The following is a 16,398-nucleotide window of genomic DNA, read 5'->3' as shown; positions in this document are numbered from 1 at the left end:
CAGTTTGGGCTCACCTCACCTCTGTTGGCGATTTATTCCATTTGTGTGCAGCATAATAGCTAACTGCTGCTTCGCCATGTTTGCTTTGGACTCTGCACACCACTGTTTGAACTGAGTCAGTCGATCTCAGAGCTCTACTGGGTTTGTATTCCGTAAGCATTTCTTTCATGTATTCAGGACCTAGATCATTTAGTGATTTATAGACCAGTAGCAGAACTTTAAAATTTATTCTAAAGCTGACTGGAAGCCAGTGCAAGGACTTTAGGATTGGAGTTATATGCTCTGACCACTTTGTTTTGGTCAGAATGCGAGCTGCAGCATTCTGAATGAGCTGCAGCTGTTTAATACTCTTTTTGCGGAGTCCAGTCAGAAGACCATTACAGTAGTCAAGTCTACTTGAGATAAAAGCATGGATGACCTTTTCCTGGTCTGCTTGACACATACAAGACTTCACTCTAGATTTGTTTTTCAGATGGTAGAAGGCAGTTTTTGTGATTGATTTGGTAAGATTGTTGAAAGTCAGGTCGGAATCAATCAGAACACCAATTATTACTATTATTATTATTAATTATTACTGTAATAATTGTTTCTCTCTAGGATGGAGGAATTTCTCCTTTCCTCCAGACCCAGTTAAATGTTCTAAGCAACAGTGGGGATTACAAATCTTTACAGGTCTTATACCATTCTCCTGTAAACCCATCAGAACCTAGGGTCTTGTTGAGTTTTAATCTCGAGATTGCCTTTTGAGGTTCATCTATGTATATATCGGACACTAATATTTTATTTTGGTCTTCTGTGATTATTGGGAGACAGAGTGGTAGAAGCAGAGATTCAGGTGACTTATCCCCTTTGCAGTCCATCTGTGCATAGTTTTTGGTAATATTTTTCAAAGGTATTATTAATATCCTGAAGTTTTCATTTCATTTTTTTTTGTAATTGGGTCTTTAATTTTGTATATTGCCCTTTCTGCTTGTTGTTTTCTCAACCTATATGCCAAAACTTGGGCTGCTTTACTACCCACTTCATAATGCCTCTGTTTTAATGATTAAAAAAGAGATTTTTCTGAACCTCTACATCATAGATATCTGTTATCTGTTTTTTTTATTTCCCTGATTCTCTGACTAATTTCCATTTGACTGTCTTTTTTTATGTTTTTTTTTTTCCAGGTCCAATTCTTTTTCTAGTTTATTCAATTTTTGTTGTTTTAGCTCCTTGTGAAGTGCCAGTTTAGCAATGATCTTCCCTCTTAAGACAGCTTTATGGCCCCGTCACACCATGACGTTCTGGTCAGCGTTCTATCGCGTTTGAGGAAACGTTGGTCGTCGCCCATGCTCGCTGGGATACCTCCAGAAGAGCGTTGTTTGAATGCTAGTGAACGTCAATGATCGCTGGGAATCGGTAAAGCACGCTGGTCCGGAAAAAAAGTTTTGAACATGCATAAAGGTTCTCACAGAGACAAGTGTTCATCAACGTTTAATTTTAAATGCTGCAGAACGTTCAAAACGTTCGTGGAACGTTTTACTAAGGTTTGCCGAGCGTTGCACGTGTTTGGCTATCATTAGTCAGTCGTAACTCTTGCTTTACTTGGTTGTTACTTAATCGTTTGCTTGCAGTGAACGACTCACTGGCGACCTGTCAATGACCACTGAACAATCCCGTAGCGCACACAGCGTGTAACTAAAGTCAAACGAACGTCGTTTGGAGTACACTGAGCGTCATTCGTGCGTTTCCCGAACGTCCATACATATGGGTATATAAACCGATGCTTTGTAAGCAAGGTCCATTTAATATTAAGATACAGTAGATAGCACCTACTATGGAAGATCCAGAAAGCAGCAGTTCGTTTTCTCGGAAAAACTCCACCAGACTATCCTCAACAGCCCGGTCCAGGATCCTGCAATCCTTTCTCTGCTTCTTTTGTCTCTTTGTCGGACCGTCCTCACTGGGGTATGCAAGGTGTTTAGGGTCCCTAGGGGGTGTCACATGGTGCGGGACTTCGTGGAGGTGCTCTTCCTCGTGCTGTTGTTTTTCCTCCAAACACATTGCTTGTGATGAAAGAGGCTTAGCTTTCTTACTAGCAGCGCTAGTTGCTGAAGTCCGCGCCCTAACTTTTTTTCTTCTCGGCGGCATGATGCTCACTGTTCTAACTCACGAAAACAACTGAATTGACTATGAACTTTCCAACATTTTAGTGCCGGTTCCACTGTAAAAATTACATGCCAGCAAAACGCTTTTCTGTCGTTATACACCCATTGGTCACACGCTCGTCTTACGTTGACAAATCCCTCGTCGCGCCCCAATGACTCGTTTGTACACGCTAATGGTTTTTAGGGGTATCTTATTTGGTCGCTGTTACACGCTTTTCATGCGTTAGACACGCTTTTTGTGCGTTAGACACACGTTAAATCATGCATTAGACACACGTTAATCACACGCCAGATGTGTTTGAGAACGCTGAAAAATAGAACGATTGAAATGTTCACAGGACGTTGACCAGAACGTCGTGGTGTGACGGAGCCTGATCCTGCATCCCAAATCATGAGAGTGGAGACTTCCCCATTATCATTGTCTGACAGGTATAATTTTACATCTTCTTTGCGTTCTTCTTTCATCTTTCCTTTCAGTACATTTAAACTAAGCTTCCAAGAAAACAGTTTATTACATTTTTTTAAGTTCAAGTCAAGTCAATTACTCAAGCATGAGTAATTGAAAAAAAGGAGAGAAAAAAAATAATAAAAAGAGAAATCCCCCCCAAAATAAAATAAAATAAGAGACAAAACATAAATAGAAAAAATAAATTGTAATTTGAAAAGATTTCACCAGTGTCTCCGCTTAAACTTCCTAGTTTGAGGCCATGATTATGACCCTATAGGAGCCATGATGTTTTATCAGCTCAGAGAGGAAGACTCTACACGTCAATGACTGTAGAGGGCCCTCCTTTAAGCATTTTGAACACTCCATATCTTTACTCAGATCTTCCCGAGGCCTATATACTTTGTTAATAATGTCATAGAAGTAACCCAAATCTTATAGTGATGGGGATTTTTTAAAAATGTAATTTTAGATGTGTTCCAAGCCTAAAAAATAGTTTTTTAAGCGATTCCTTTAGCGTTTCCTGATAATAAACTGCAAAGTAGAAATACATGTATAGTTTACACACTTTATATGATTAAATCATTTCAGAAATATATTTATTTTTTGCTTAAAATGTATGCTTTAGCCGAGTAGAGTATGCTAGGCTGGCAGTGCATTGCTGTGTCTCTTGTGACTCTGCACCCAGCTTTAACATTTTTTTTTATTAACAAAAGTGCAGAATAACTTTAAACAAGCAATAATGAGGGGGTAAAAAACAAACTTTTTATATTTGCACAGAACGTACATAACATAAAAAAAAACCCTTGCAACTAGGAGTAGGGTTAATGGAACAGAAGAAAAAAGCAATGCAAAACAGTTTCAAATGTCTTCGGTGGGGGTCACTCGCCCATTTTTCACAAAGAACAAATCTAATGTTTGTTTCTGCTGTCTTTTAAGCACTTTTTCTGAAGTGGGTCATAACAACATCATTGAAATTTTGCAGTGCTCTGCAACATTCAGCTTTATTCAGGTCTTGTGTTCGAGAACCAAGGCACCACTGTATCTGCGCGCAAAAGTATGGGTTCATCCCAAAAAAGTTTGGAAAAGTACAGAGAAGGTCAGAAGGAGCTACATTGTGTCTTTGTGGGTCTAGAGAAAGCCTATACCAGAGTACTAAGAGAGGAACTGTGGTTCTGCATGCGTAAATCTGGTGTGACGGAGAAATGTCAGAATAGTACAGGACATGTATGAGGGCAGCAGAACAGTGTTGTCATGGCCTAGAACATGAGGCTGACCCCAAAATGCATGACTCACGAGACCAGGTATAGTTCGGGAGGAGTCTTTATTCAGTCCACAGTCAATACACGGGCAGACAGTCCAACAAGGCAGCAGTAACAGAATCAGCGGGCATAAGGGGAAGGTCGAGAATGGGGCAGGGTTCGGTATACGGAGTAGCAAGGACGTAGACGAAGGGTTGCGGGAACGAGACATGAAGTCCAACAATCTGGCAAAGACCAGACCGGACACGTGGCAATATATATGTGAGCCGTAATCACTAAGATGAGACAGGTGCGCGCATGTGCTCATTGGAGCAGGTGTGCATCACATTGGGGACAGACACACCCATGACAAGTGGTCGGTGTGCCGTAAGTGTGAAAGAAGAATCTAAGGTGGGACTCCATCAGTTATCACCTCTGAGCCCTTCCTGTTTGCTGTGGCAATGGATCGGCTGACAGATGAGGTTAGACTGGAATCCCCTTGGACCATGATGTTCGCAGATGACATTGTGATCTGTAGTGAAAGCAGTGAGCAGGTGGAGGAAGAATTGGAAAAATTGAGGGATGTACTGGAAAGGAGAGGAATGAAGATTAGCCAAAGTAAAACAGAATATATGTGCACGGATGAGAGGGGTGGAGAGGGAACGGTGGGGCAATAAGGAGAAGAGATAGCGAGGGTGGATGACTTCAAATACTTGGACTCCACAATCCAGACCAATGGTGAGTGTGGTAAGGAAGTGAAGAAACTGGTTGTACACACATAAAAGCGCATTCAAGCAAGCTGGACTCCGATATACGTCAGTCGCGGTGTGTGTGCCAGTCCCCGACACCTCCGCGCCCCCCGCCATTCGATCGCAAGAGGGTGGCTGCTTGAAAAGTTGATCTTAGGGTAAAAAAAGTTCTCAGTACTCCCTGGTGTTTCTGTTCCGTGTCAGTTCTGCCAACAAGTCAGCCGCCTGTTTTGTCGATTCCACTCCCTGCAAACACTTCCTGGATCACATCCTTATCCTCATCAATAAACTGTTCATCATACAATATGCCTCTGTCTGTTCATGCGTCTGCTTCTCTCAACTCATGACAGTGTGTTTAAATAAAATTGTTCTTAATAAAAGTGTTCTGATGGGAATGTAAATGTAAATCTGATTATTTTTAATAAGCCATGTACAGAGAAGAAAACAAGTATTTGAACACCCTGTTATATTGGAATTTCTCCCACTGAGAAATCACAGAGGGGTCTGAAATTTTACATTAGCTACATAAAGATACCTGTCCACCCCATACGGTCAGTAAGACTCAAACTTGTAACATGGCTAAGACTAAAGAGCTGTCCAAAGACATAAGAGACAAAATTGTACAACTCCACATGGCTGGAAAGGGCTACGGAGAAATTGCCAAGCAGTTTAGTGAGAAAAGGTCCACTGTTAGAGCCATCATTAGAAAATGGAAAAAGCCAAACATGATAATCAATCTCAATCGGAGTGAAGCCCCATGCAAGATATCACCACGTGCGGTCTCAATGATCCTTAGAAAGGTGAGGAATCCGGCCAGGACTACATGACAGGACTTTGTCAATGACCTGAAAAGAGCTGGGACCACTGTTTCCAAGCATTGGGGTGGTAGCATTCTGCCTTGGGGGTGTTTTTCCTGCACATGGGGCAGTACAACTACATGGTATTAAGGAGAGGATGACCGTGGCCATGTATTGTGAGATTTTGGGGAACAACCTCTTTCCCTCAGTCAGAGCATTGAAGATGGATCATGGCTGGGTCTTTCAACATAACAATGACCCGAAGCACACAGCCAGGAAAACCAAGGAGTGGCTCCGTAAGAAGCATATCAAGGTTCTAGCGTGGCCTAGCCAATCTCCAGACCTAAACCCAATAGAAAACCTTGGGAGGGAGCTGAAACGTGTTTTTCAGCGACAGCCCAGAAATCTGTCTGATCTCCAGAAGATCTGTGTGGAGAAGTGGGCAAAAATCCCTTCTGCAATGTGTGCAAACCTGATCCTGAACAACTACAGAAAATGTAACTAGGGCTACTGTACCAAATATTGTTTTTCTCAGGTGTTCAAATACTTATTTCCAGCCGTATCGCACAAATAGATCATGAAAAAAATCAGATATTGTGATATCTGGATTTTTCTTTTTAGATTATCTCTCTCACAGAGGACATCCACCTACGCTGAAAATTTCAGACCCCTCCATGATTTCTAAATGGGAAAACTTGCAATATAGTAGGGTGTTCAAATACTCGTTTACTTCACTGTAACTTCAATGGATGACACACGTCTGATGTTGCTCACAGCGGTCCAAGGGGCTGCTCAGGGGTTTAGTATGTCTGCTCGAACACGAAAAAAATACTTACTACTTTCTCTTACTTACTGTAGTTACTCTTTTCACAGACATCCATCCATCTATCCATTTTCCGAGCCACTTATCATCATGGGAGTGGTGGAGCCAATCCCACCTGTCATCGGGCAGGAGGCAGGGTACACCCTGAACTGGTTGCTAGCCAATCGCAGTTCACATAGAGACAAACAGTTGCATTGACAATCACACCTAGGGGCAATTTAGAGTCTCCAATTAATGCATATTTTTTGGGATGTGGGAGGAAACCGGAGTGCCAGGAGAAAACCCACGCAGACACTGGTAGAAAATGCAAACTCTGCACAGGTGGGGCTGAGATGGAAACCATGGTCCTCAGAACTGTGAGGCCAACTCTCTACAGCTGCGCCACTGTACCTCCTTCACAAAGACAGAAACTTGCAATATTTTCATGCATCCATCTATTCATTTCTGTAATTTCATCCATCCATTCATTTTGTTCGCCACTTATCCTCACAAGGATTGTAGGGTGTGCTGGAGCCTATCCCAGCTGTCAATGGGCAGGAGTGGGGTACACCCTGAACTGGTTGCCAGCCAATCGCAGAGCACATTTCTGTGTTGCTTATCCTCAATAGAGTGGCAAGTGTTTTGGAGCTTATCCCAGCTATCTTTGGTCGAAAGGCAGCGTTCACCCTGAACTGGTCACCAAACAATCGGACGGCACATATAAACATACATCCATCCATCCATCCATTTTCTTCATCGCTTATCTTCACGAGGGTCGCGGGGAGTGCTGGAGCCCATCCCAGCTGTCAACGGGCAGGAGGTGGGGTACACTCTGAACTGGTTGCCAGCCAATCAGACGGCAATATAAACAAACAACCAGACAAAAATACATTCACACCTACAGGCGATTTAGAGTCTACAATCATATAACATGCATGTTTTGGGAATGTAGGAGCAAACCAGAGTATCTGAAGAAAACATAGGCAAGCACAGAGAGAACATGCAAACTCCACACAGGTAGGGCTGGGATTTGAACCCAAGTCCTCAGAACTGTGAGTCAACCACTGTTCCACCCAATAGTTTCATATGATAGTTTGAATAAGGATGAGATATTATTTATCCTGCAGACTGTATTGCTCAGTAGTGCTTTCCCAGCTGCTTACACAGTAATGTGAATTTAATTTGTTTCTCAACGGCTGGGTTCTTGGCCATTTGTGATGGGTGGCTGTAGGTTGATGGTTCTCTTTTTGCAAGTATCTTCGGTAGGGGTACTTCGTATAGTGTAGTAATATTGTTCTCAACATAAACCTCCATTGTTACAGTGTTGTCACATTCACCTGCGGGGACGGTATCGGACATGGAGGTTTCTTGAATACAGTCAGACTTTCCAGGGTTGTTGGTTTTAATGATAGACTCATTGCAGGAAGTTAGAGTACCTGCGCTGATTCCCATCCATACTCCCTCAGTGGAATCAAATGGTACTCCTCTCACATCAAGGGCTTCTCATTGCGTCAGCAGGTGTCTGGGAGTGACGCTTGTTGCCTTCATTCTCCTTACAGAGGTTTTGTCTCATCAGAGAAAAAGTGTTTCTGTGCGTCCTGAGTCATACCTTTTTATAATTTGTAGAGTATGGGGGTGGGGTAAGACACATGGTTATGGAAATGATAAAATCTTTTGACGCTCATGATGTTTTTCTATTGCTTTAAAGGGCAGCTGTAAAGTGGGAGGAAATGGCTTCGAAAATGAAAGCAATTTTTTCAGATTATCGACACAACGGTAAGACTAAGATGCAGAAAAACACAAAATTTGCTATTGAAGCCCAGAGACAGTGGCACTCGATAGACAATAGGAAGCACAGGCTGGATAGGATTAGAAATGAGTTCATCAGAGGGGCAGGCATAGTTAGATATTTTGTAGACAAAGTTAGAGACAACAAACTTTGATGGTTTGGTCACATCAAGAAGAGAGAGAGTATATTGGTAGAAGGGTGCTGAGGATGGAGCTGCCAGGCAAAAGAGCAAAAGGAAGACCAAGGAGAAGGTTGATGGATGTTGTCAGGGAAGACATGAGGACAGTGGGTGTTAGAGAGGAAGATGCAGAAGACAGGGTTACATGGAAAAAGATGACACGTTGTGGCAACCCCTGATGGAAGAAAACAAAAAAAAGATTCAGTATTGAAGGATGATAATGAAAACTCTAAATCAAACCATCCTCCCATCAATCCATTCATTTTCTGAACCACTTATCCTCACTCGGGTTTTGGGAGTGCTGGAGCCTATCCCGGCTGTCATCGGGCAGGAGGAGGGGTACACCCTGAAATGTTTGCCAGCCAATTGCAGGGCACATGTAGACAGACAGTCACACTCTCAATCACACCTAAAGGCAGTTTTGAGTGTCCAATTACTGTATATTTTTGGGACGTGGAAAGAAAGCGGAGACGCCAGAAAAAAATGGAATGTGTAATTCAGCATACCTATAACCGTTTTCTCCCTAGCTATTTCTTGGTGACGATTTTCCAGTAAGATTCCCAAAGAGATTGAGAGAGAGACAGCGGGGCACAATGTGCTACCCTGGCTACCCAACGGAGGGACTGCAGGGGAACAGATCCTAAAAATACATCTAATTTGAACTAGTTTTGATGAGAAACAAAATATTATTAGAATGATTGAGTTCTTGCAGGGTCTTTTGTCATCATCTATGTCGTACTAGAAAGGCTCCAACTATTGGAGACAAATTCCCTGTATGTTTCCATCATACTTGGCAAATACAATTGATTCTGAAATAAAGACAACCTTCCCCAGTTAAATGAAGAGTATTTTGTGTGACTGTGCGTGACAATGTCTTTTTCCTGTCTAAAAATAAATGCCTATCAATAAACCAACTATACGACCTGAAATTAATCTCTTTGGGAAGCGGTGGTCCATTGCCGGCCTCACATCGTATGTCAACCATCCACAGATAGAGGGCGCAAAATACAACTTTCCTCGTGTGTCTGCGTGTTGTCGGAGAGAGAGAGAGAGAGAGAGAGAGAGAGAGAGAGAGGAGAGAGAGAGAGAGAGAGAGAGAGAGAGAGAGAGAGAGAGAGAGAGAGAGAGAGAGAGAGAGAGAGCGAGAGAGAGAGAGGAGAGAGAGAGAGAGCCTACATACTTTTTTTTTGGTGACTAAATCCACATTACCTCAATTGTTGTTCTGACCACCTAATAATTGGACCTCTTCGTCCCGGCAGCAGCAAGAGCAGCAGCAGCAGAACTCTAATTCAAATGTGTTGAACAACATTACCTGTATTTGGAGCATCCATTCCGTATGGTTAGCACAGTCAGAGGCGGTGATACGGAGGGTTCCTGGCGGGTTTATATTGAGAACCACAGCTACAGTATGATCTCCGCGTTCCTGTCCTGCCAGTGGATTATGTTTTACTTTCATTTATGTTCTTTAAATCTTGCTGAAGGGCAGTCTGGAAAGGAAGGTAAATTCCTTAAGTTCTTAAGCGTAACAGTTCTATTGCGTTTTCGTCAGATGCTCTACAGAGATTTCTTTGCTGTTTTCGTGTATATAGAAAAAGCACATTTAATGCAGTTACGTTTATAAGGTTGGCGTGTGGGAACATCAACGACGTCTGCTCTGCTTCTGGACGGCTGTTGGCGATTCTATAGTCACTGCAAATCAGTCGTGATCAAATTAAAACCACCATCACACTAATATTTCAATAGCAAGACAAGTGTTTGTTATTCGAACAATCATTACCTGTCAAAAAGATTGAAGCAAATCGATGCTGTTATTATTCATTTTGGAAGTGAGTGGTACACTTGACGGTAGTTTCCACCAAAGGCGTCTCTCATATGATGGCATAACTTCCTTGCCTTGCAATTTCAAAGAAACTCACTGGAGCCTCTATCTATCTATCTATCTATCTATCTATCTATCTATCTATCTATCTATCTATCTATCTATCTATCTATCTATCTATCTATCTATCTATCTATCTATCTATCTATCTATCTATCTATCTATCTATGGAATGTTACATAAAAAGACAATTGCATTTGTTTATGCAGCTCTTGTTTCTCAACATCATTTAGTGTTGAAAAGAAGTTTTCTTTTCCTGCTAATGGTGTTACTTAGGGAAATACTATAAACTATGGGTTATTGGGTTCACCTATCCTGATTGTGCATTGTGAACTGTCACCATTTGCCTTTTTTGTGAAATGTAACCACCTGCGTCTTGATCCTGTAGTGGTTGTGTTGGACTCCAAGGCACAGCAGACTGAATTGAAATGGATCTCCTATCCTCCCAATGGGGTAAGTGTGTAAAATCTTTGCCTTGAAACACAGTTATGATGGGTTCGACACTTTACTATACACATATTATTGCAAAAAGAAAAAAGTTGTTTTTTTGGTCTGCAAGTTATCATTTAGACATAGGTAAGCTAAGGTAAAATCTGTTCTGATTCCATCCAGGCTTGATTGTATTCTGGACTTGTTACCTGGTGTCTGAGTGGTTGACAAAAATGTTCTATATTGTATGTGTGCGTGTGTGTGTGTGTGTGTGTGTGTACACACACGCAATTACACATTGTTGTATGTATTAAACTTTCTTGTATTCCATGCATTAAACTGCACACAGAAACAGATCACACACATACCAATGAGAGGATTCATGGAGGGAGTTTTTTTCTTCTTCAATGATTCCAAGTTTGAACTGTTTCATTTACAAATCCTCACAAGCATTTTCTTTTTCAGTGGGAAGAGATCAGCGGCGTGGATGAGAGCTACACACCCATTCGCACATACCAGGTTTGCAAAGTTATGGAGCCCAATCAGAATAACTGGCTTCGAACTAACTGGATCGAAAAGGGGAATGCCCAGAGAATTTTTGTGCAGCTGAAGTTTACCATAAGGGATTGTAACAGTTTACCTGGTATGGTGAGTGCTTGCAAGGAGACTTTCAACTTGTATTACCAGGAAACGGCTTCGGAGATGGGCAGGAGTATGCGAGAGAACCAGTATGTTAAAATTGATACAATTGCAGCAGATGAAAGCTTCACTCAGGGCGACTTGGGTGAGAGGAAGATGAAGCTCAACACTGAAGTGCGCATAATTGGCCCCCTGTCCAGGCCGGGTTTTTACCTGGCCTTTCAAGATGTAGGGGCATGTATTGCCCTGGTCTCTGTCAAAGTTTATTACAAAAAGTGCTGGTCCATCATCGAAAACTTGGCCATATTTCCCGACACTGTGACAGGATCAGAGTTCTCCTCCTTAGTGGAGGTCAAGGGAATATGTATAAACAACGCAGAGGAGGAAGCTGACAATCCTCCCATAATGCACTGCAGCGCTGAAGGGGAATGGGTGGTGCCAATTGGTAAATGTATATGCCAAGCAGGATTTCATCAGAAAGGAAATTCATGTGAACGTGAGTTGCTTTAATTTTCTTTTCATAATCACAGCAAAATGCATTTAAGCATCACACAATACATTAATTAGTTACCAACTTACAACTGACCTCACACGGAGCTCGATAGTGTTTTCATTTATCGTTCAGAAGATTGATGAAGTTGATTGAAATAAATGTGACAAACCCGTTTCAGCTGGACCATTATTGTGTTCATGTGCAGACTTGTGCAGTTATAATTATCAATATTATAATTTAGGTCTCTCCATATACTCATTGAATTATTGGCCATCTGACTTGACCGATAAAAATGATGACAGGCAAGGTGCTATCCCTATTTTTTTTTCATAGTGTGGCTGCCAACATCAGCCTGTAGTTTACGATGGGCAGTGGCCAATAATGTTCAAAAGGAATGTTTCCAAGAACAAACTAAATAGCTTTTATGGCACACCAACGTTTATTTGACTTTGGTGGTTTTCAGCCAGACTTAGGCATCTCCGCCAGGCTAAATAGATTGCATATCGCAGTGGGGACAGGGCCCTATACAATCGCACTAGAAATCAGTTGACTAAAGAAATTAACATTGCAAAGAGAGACTATGCAGTTAAACTGGAAAAACATCTTTGTGCTAATGATTCCAAATCAGTTTGGCACGGTCTAGAATTGCTCACTAACTAAAAGCGACAATCACCCAGGTAGAAAGCAAGAGCGGGCTAGCCGACGACCTAAATAATTTTTACTGCAGATTCGAAAAAGACACTTCCACATTACGCACCCACCAAGCCACACCACAAGCCGCACCACCTTCCACTCCACCTTCCTCTCCACCGTTTAGCATCTATGAAGGGGACGTTCGACAGATCTTCAAACAACAAAATATCAACAAAGCACTGGGCCCAGACCTTGTGTCCCCATCCTGCCTCAAAGTCTGTGCACATCAACTTGCTATTGTCTTCGCAAAAATGTTTAACAGGTCTCTAGAACTGTGTGAAGTACCGGCCTGCTTCAAAGGTTCCACCATTATACTGATCCCCAAAAAAGCAGCAAACTCTTAATGACTACAAGCCTGTTGCCTTGACATCTGTGGTCATGAAGTCCTTTGAACGCCTTGTGCTGGACCACCTCAAGAGTGTCACAGGTCCCCAGCTGGACCCACTGCAGCTTGCCTATCAAGGTAACAGGTCTGCGGATGATGCAGTCAACATGGGTCTGCACTTCATTCTTGAACATCTCGACATCGAGGGTACCTATACGAGGATCCTGTTCGTGGAGTTCAGCTCTGCCTTCAACACCATCCTCCATGAACTCTTCTCCACCAAAGTTCTCCAGCTCAGCGTGTCGTCTGTCATCTCCCGGTGGATCTACAACTTCCTGACGGTCACGACACAACAGGTGAGGCTGGGGGACACCACCTCATCCACACGCACTATCAGCACCAGAGCACCCCAAGGTTGTGTCCTCTCATCTCTGCTCTTCTCGATGTACACTAACGACTGCACCTTGTAACATCTGACTTTCAAACTCTTGAAGTTTGCAGATGATAGCACGGTCATCGGCCTCATCAAAGACAGCAACAAGTCTGCATGTCAACAGGTAGTGGCGAGACTGGAGCTTTAGTGTGGTCAACACAACCAGGCATGGAACACTCTAAAGACTGTAGAGATGATTGTGGACTTTAGGAGGCAATCTTCCCCACAGCTGCCCCTGACCCTGTCCAACTGTCATGTGGCAACTGTCGAGACCTTCAAGTTCTTGGGAATTACAGTCTCAGAGCACCTGCAGTGGAAGACGAGCATGGACTCCTTCCTCAAAAAAGTCCAGTGTACTTGTTGCGGCTTCTGAGGAAACACAGCGTGTCACAAGACCTGATGAGACAGTTCTACACGGCGGTCATCCAATCAGTACTGTGTACCTCCTTCACAGTATGTTTTTGGGCTGCCACAAAAAAGGACAAACTCGGACTGCAGCGAACAATCAAAACAGCTGAACCACTTATCAGCACCACTCTACCCACTATTGAGGATTTACACGTAACGCGAACTCGGTCCAGAGCAGGCATGATTCTTTCAGAATGTTCCACATCCCGGCTACCAGCTCTTCTAGCTTCTTCCTTCGGAAAGCACTACAGATAAATGCAAGTAAAATCTAGCAGGCATTCGAACAGTTTTTTGCCCTCTGGCAATTAAGTCATTACATTCTTAATCAGCAAATTTACTAATTTCTGCCTTGTGCCATTGTTGAGACACTCACATTCTGCTGGTCCAATCAATAACAGTATTAGTAATTTATTTTGTAGACTATCGCATGATTCGTCACTTTAACCTGCTCCTTTTGCAAAACTGTCATTGCACTGTCATTGCACGAGTCTATTACGGGAAAGGCGGACGGGTAAAGGGTCTCTGTGCAGGTTTTCCACAATGTGGGACATTGACACACTTATCTCGTACCTGTTCTAAACGAAAAAGATTTTGCATCTTGCACTACTTTTATAAGGAATAGTTCCTATAAATAGAAATGTCTCTTGTTCTTTGTTCTTGCTGCTTTGTTGTTCTTTGTTCTGGATGTCGTATCAGGGCAGAAACATCCAAGTGGGACATAATCATGAAGTGGAATGGCATTTATTGGATATTTTATACTTTTTTAACAAATAAAAAACTGAAAAGTGGGGCATGCTATATTATTCGGCCCTTTTACTCTCAGTGCCGCAAACTCACTCCAGAAGTTCAATGAGGATCTCTGAATGTTCCAATGTTGACTGATGATAATAAATAGACTCCACCTGTGTGGAATCTAGTCTCCGTATAAATGAACCTGCTCTGTGCTAGTCTCAGGGTTCTGTTTAAAGTACAGAGAGCATCATGAAGACAAAGAAACACACCAACTTTCACCTCAAACAAGAAAAAGACTGATCAGAGATGAAACCAAGAGGCCCATGATCACTCTTGAGGAACTGCAGAGATCTTCAGCTAAGGTGCTAGAGTCTGTCAATAGGACAACAATGAGTCGTACACTGCACAAATCTGGCCTTTATGGAAGAGTAGCAAGAAGAAAGCCATAACGAGAAAAAGTCTCATTTAAAGTTTTCCACAAGCCACCTGGGAAACACACAAAATATGTAGAAGAAGGTGCTCTGGTCAGATGAAACCAAAATCGAACTTTTTGGCCACAATGCAAAACGATATGTTTGGCGTAAAAGCAACACAGCTCATCACCCTGAACACACCATCCCCACTGTCAAACATGGTGGTGGCAGCCTCATGGTTTGGACCTGCTTTTCTTCACCAGGGACAGGAAAGATGATTAAAATTGATGCGAAGATGAATGGAGCCAAATACAGGACCATTCTGGAAGAAAACCTGTTGGAGTCTGCAAAAGACCTGTGACTGGGACGGAGATATATCTTCCAACAGGACAATGATCCAAAACATGAAGCCAAATCTACAATGAAATGGTTCACAAACAAACATATCCAGGTGTTAGAATGGCCAAGTCAAACTCCACACCTGAATCCAATTGAGAATCTGTGGGCAGAGCTGAAAATTGCTCTTCACAAATGCTCTCCATCATGAGCTCGAGCTGTTTTGCAAGGAGGAATGGGCAAGAATTTCAGTCTGGTGATGTGCAAAACTGATAGAGACATACCCCAAGTGACTTGCAGCTCTAATTGCAGCAAAAGGTGGCGCTTCAAAGTATTAATGCAAGAGGACCGAATAATATTGCACGTCCCACTTTTCAGGTTTTTATGTGTTACAAAAGTATAAAACATCTAATAAATTTCATTCCACTTCACGATTGTGTCCCATTTGTTATTGATTCTTGACAGAACATTTTTATTTTTTTATCTTGATGTTTGAAGCCTGAAATGTAGTGAAAGGTTGTAAAGTTCAAAGGGGCTGGATACTTTCACAAGTCACTGTAATTCCAACACATAAACATACTCTAAAATTCACATGTTGTGCTGCATTCATTATTATGATGCAGTTCCCAATTCGACTGCAGAGTCCTTTTATTTTTTTTTGGAGGTAATTCTACTCCTACCCATGGGCAGCAAAATAAATGAATAAATAAATGAATTATCATCTATCCATACATTAGCGCTTTTCTGGGTCGGGTCGGGGGGGAAGTAGCTTCAGCAGGTATACCCAGACTTCCCATTCCCCAGCCACTTCTTCCAGCTCTTCCGGAGGGATCCCTAGGCGTTCCCAAGCCAGCCGAGAGACATAGTCTCTCCAGCGTGTCCTGGGTCATCCTCGGGGTCTCTTTCCGGTGGCCATCCGTGGAACACCTCACCAGTGAGGTTTCCATGAGGCTTCCGAATCAGATGCCCCAGCCGCCTCATCTTGCTCCTCTCAATACGGAGCTCGACACTGAACCCCTCCCGGATGACCGAGCTTCTCACCCTATCTCTAAGGGAGAGCCAGGACACCCTGCGGAGGAAACTCATTTCGGCCGCTTGTATCAGGGATCTTGTTATTTCGGTCACAACCCACGGCTCATACCCATAGATGAGGGTAGGAACATAGATCGACTGGTAAATTGAGAGCTTTGCCTTTCGACTTTGCTCCCTCTTTACCACAACGGACCGATACAAAGTTTGCATCATTGCAGACGCTGCACCAATCTGTCTGTCGATCTCCCGCTCCATTCTTCCCCCACTCATGAACAAGACCCCAAGATACTTGAACTTCTCCACTTGGGAAAGGATATGATCCCCGACCTGGAGAGGGCATGCCACCCTTTTCCGACTGAGGACCATAGTCTCGGATTTGGAGGTGCTGATTCTCATCCCAGCCGCTTCAGACTCCCTTGCGAATTGCTCCAGTGAGAG

At 42.8% G+C, this 16,398-nt stretch overlaps 1 protein-coding gene across 10 annotated transcripts in view; it reads left to right on the top strand.

The window, feature by feature from the left end:
• Window positions 1–16,398, top strand: part of epha7 (eph receptor A7) — a 217,983-nt gene that overhangs the window by 31,323 nt on the left and 170,262 nt on the right. For 6 of the 10 annotated variants that reach the window (XR_009793889.1, XR_009793890.1, XM_061812988.1 and 3 more), the window contains exons 1-3: window positions 9,324–9,647; window positions 10,416–10,480; window positions 10,922–11,591. Coding sequence is in view for 8 of the 10 variants with exons in the window: in XM_061812988.1 (XP_061668972.1) it covers window positions 9,485–9,647; window positions 10,416–10,480; window positions 10,922–11,591 (898 nt within the window). In the remaining 2 variants the exon portion in view is untranslated. Of the gene's footprint in view, window positions 1–2,485; window positions 2,577–9,323; window positions 9,648–10,415; window positions 10,481–10,921; window positions 15,656–16,398 lie in introns of those variants that run through there. The other 4 variants (XM_061812993.1, XM_061812989.1, XM_061812994.1 and 1 more) reach the window with 4 other exon arrangements.

The sequence above is a fragment of the Syngnathoides biaculeatus genome, chromosome 23 (genome assembly GCF_019802595.1).
Source record: "Syngnathoides biaculeatus isolate LvHL_M chromosome 23, ASM1980259v1, whole genome shotgun sequence".
NCBI lineage: Eukaryota > Metazoa > Chordata > Actinopteri > Syngnathiformes > Syngnathidae > Syngnathoides > Syngnathoides biaculeatus.
The sequence above is the reverse complement of the archived record's forward strand: the minus strand, read 5'-3'. Positions and strand labels throughout refer to the sequence as shown.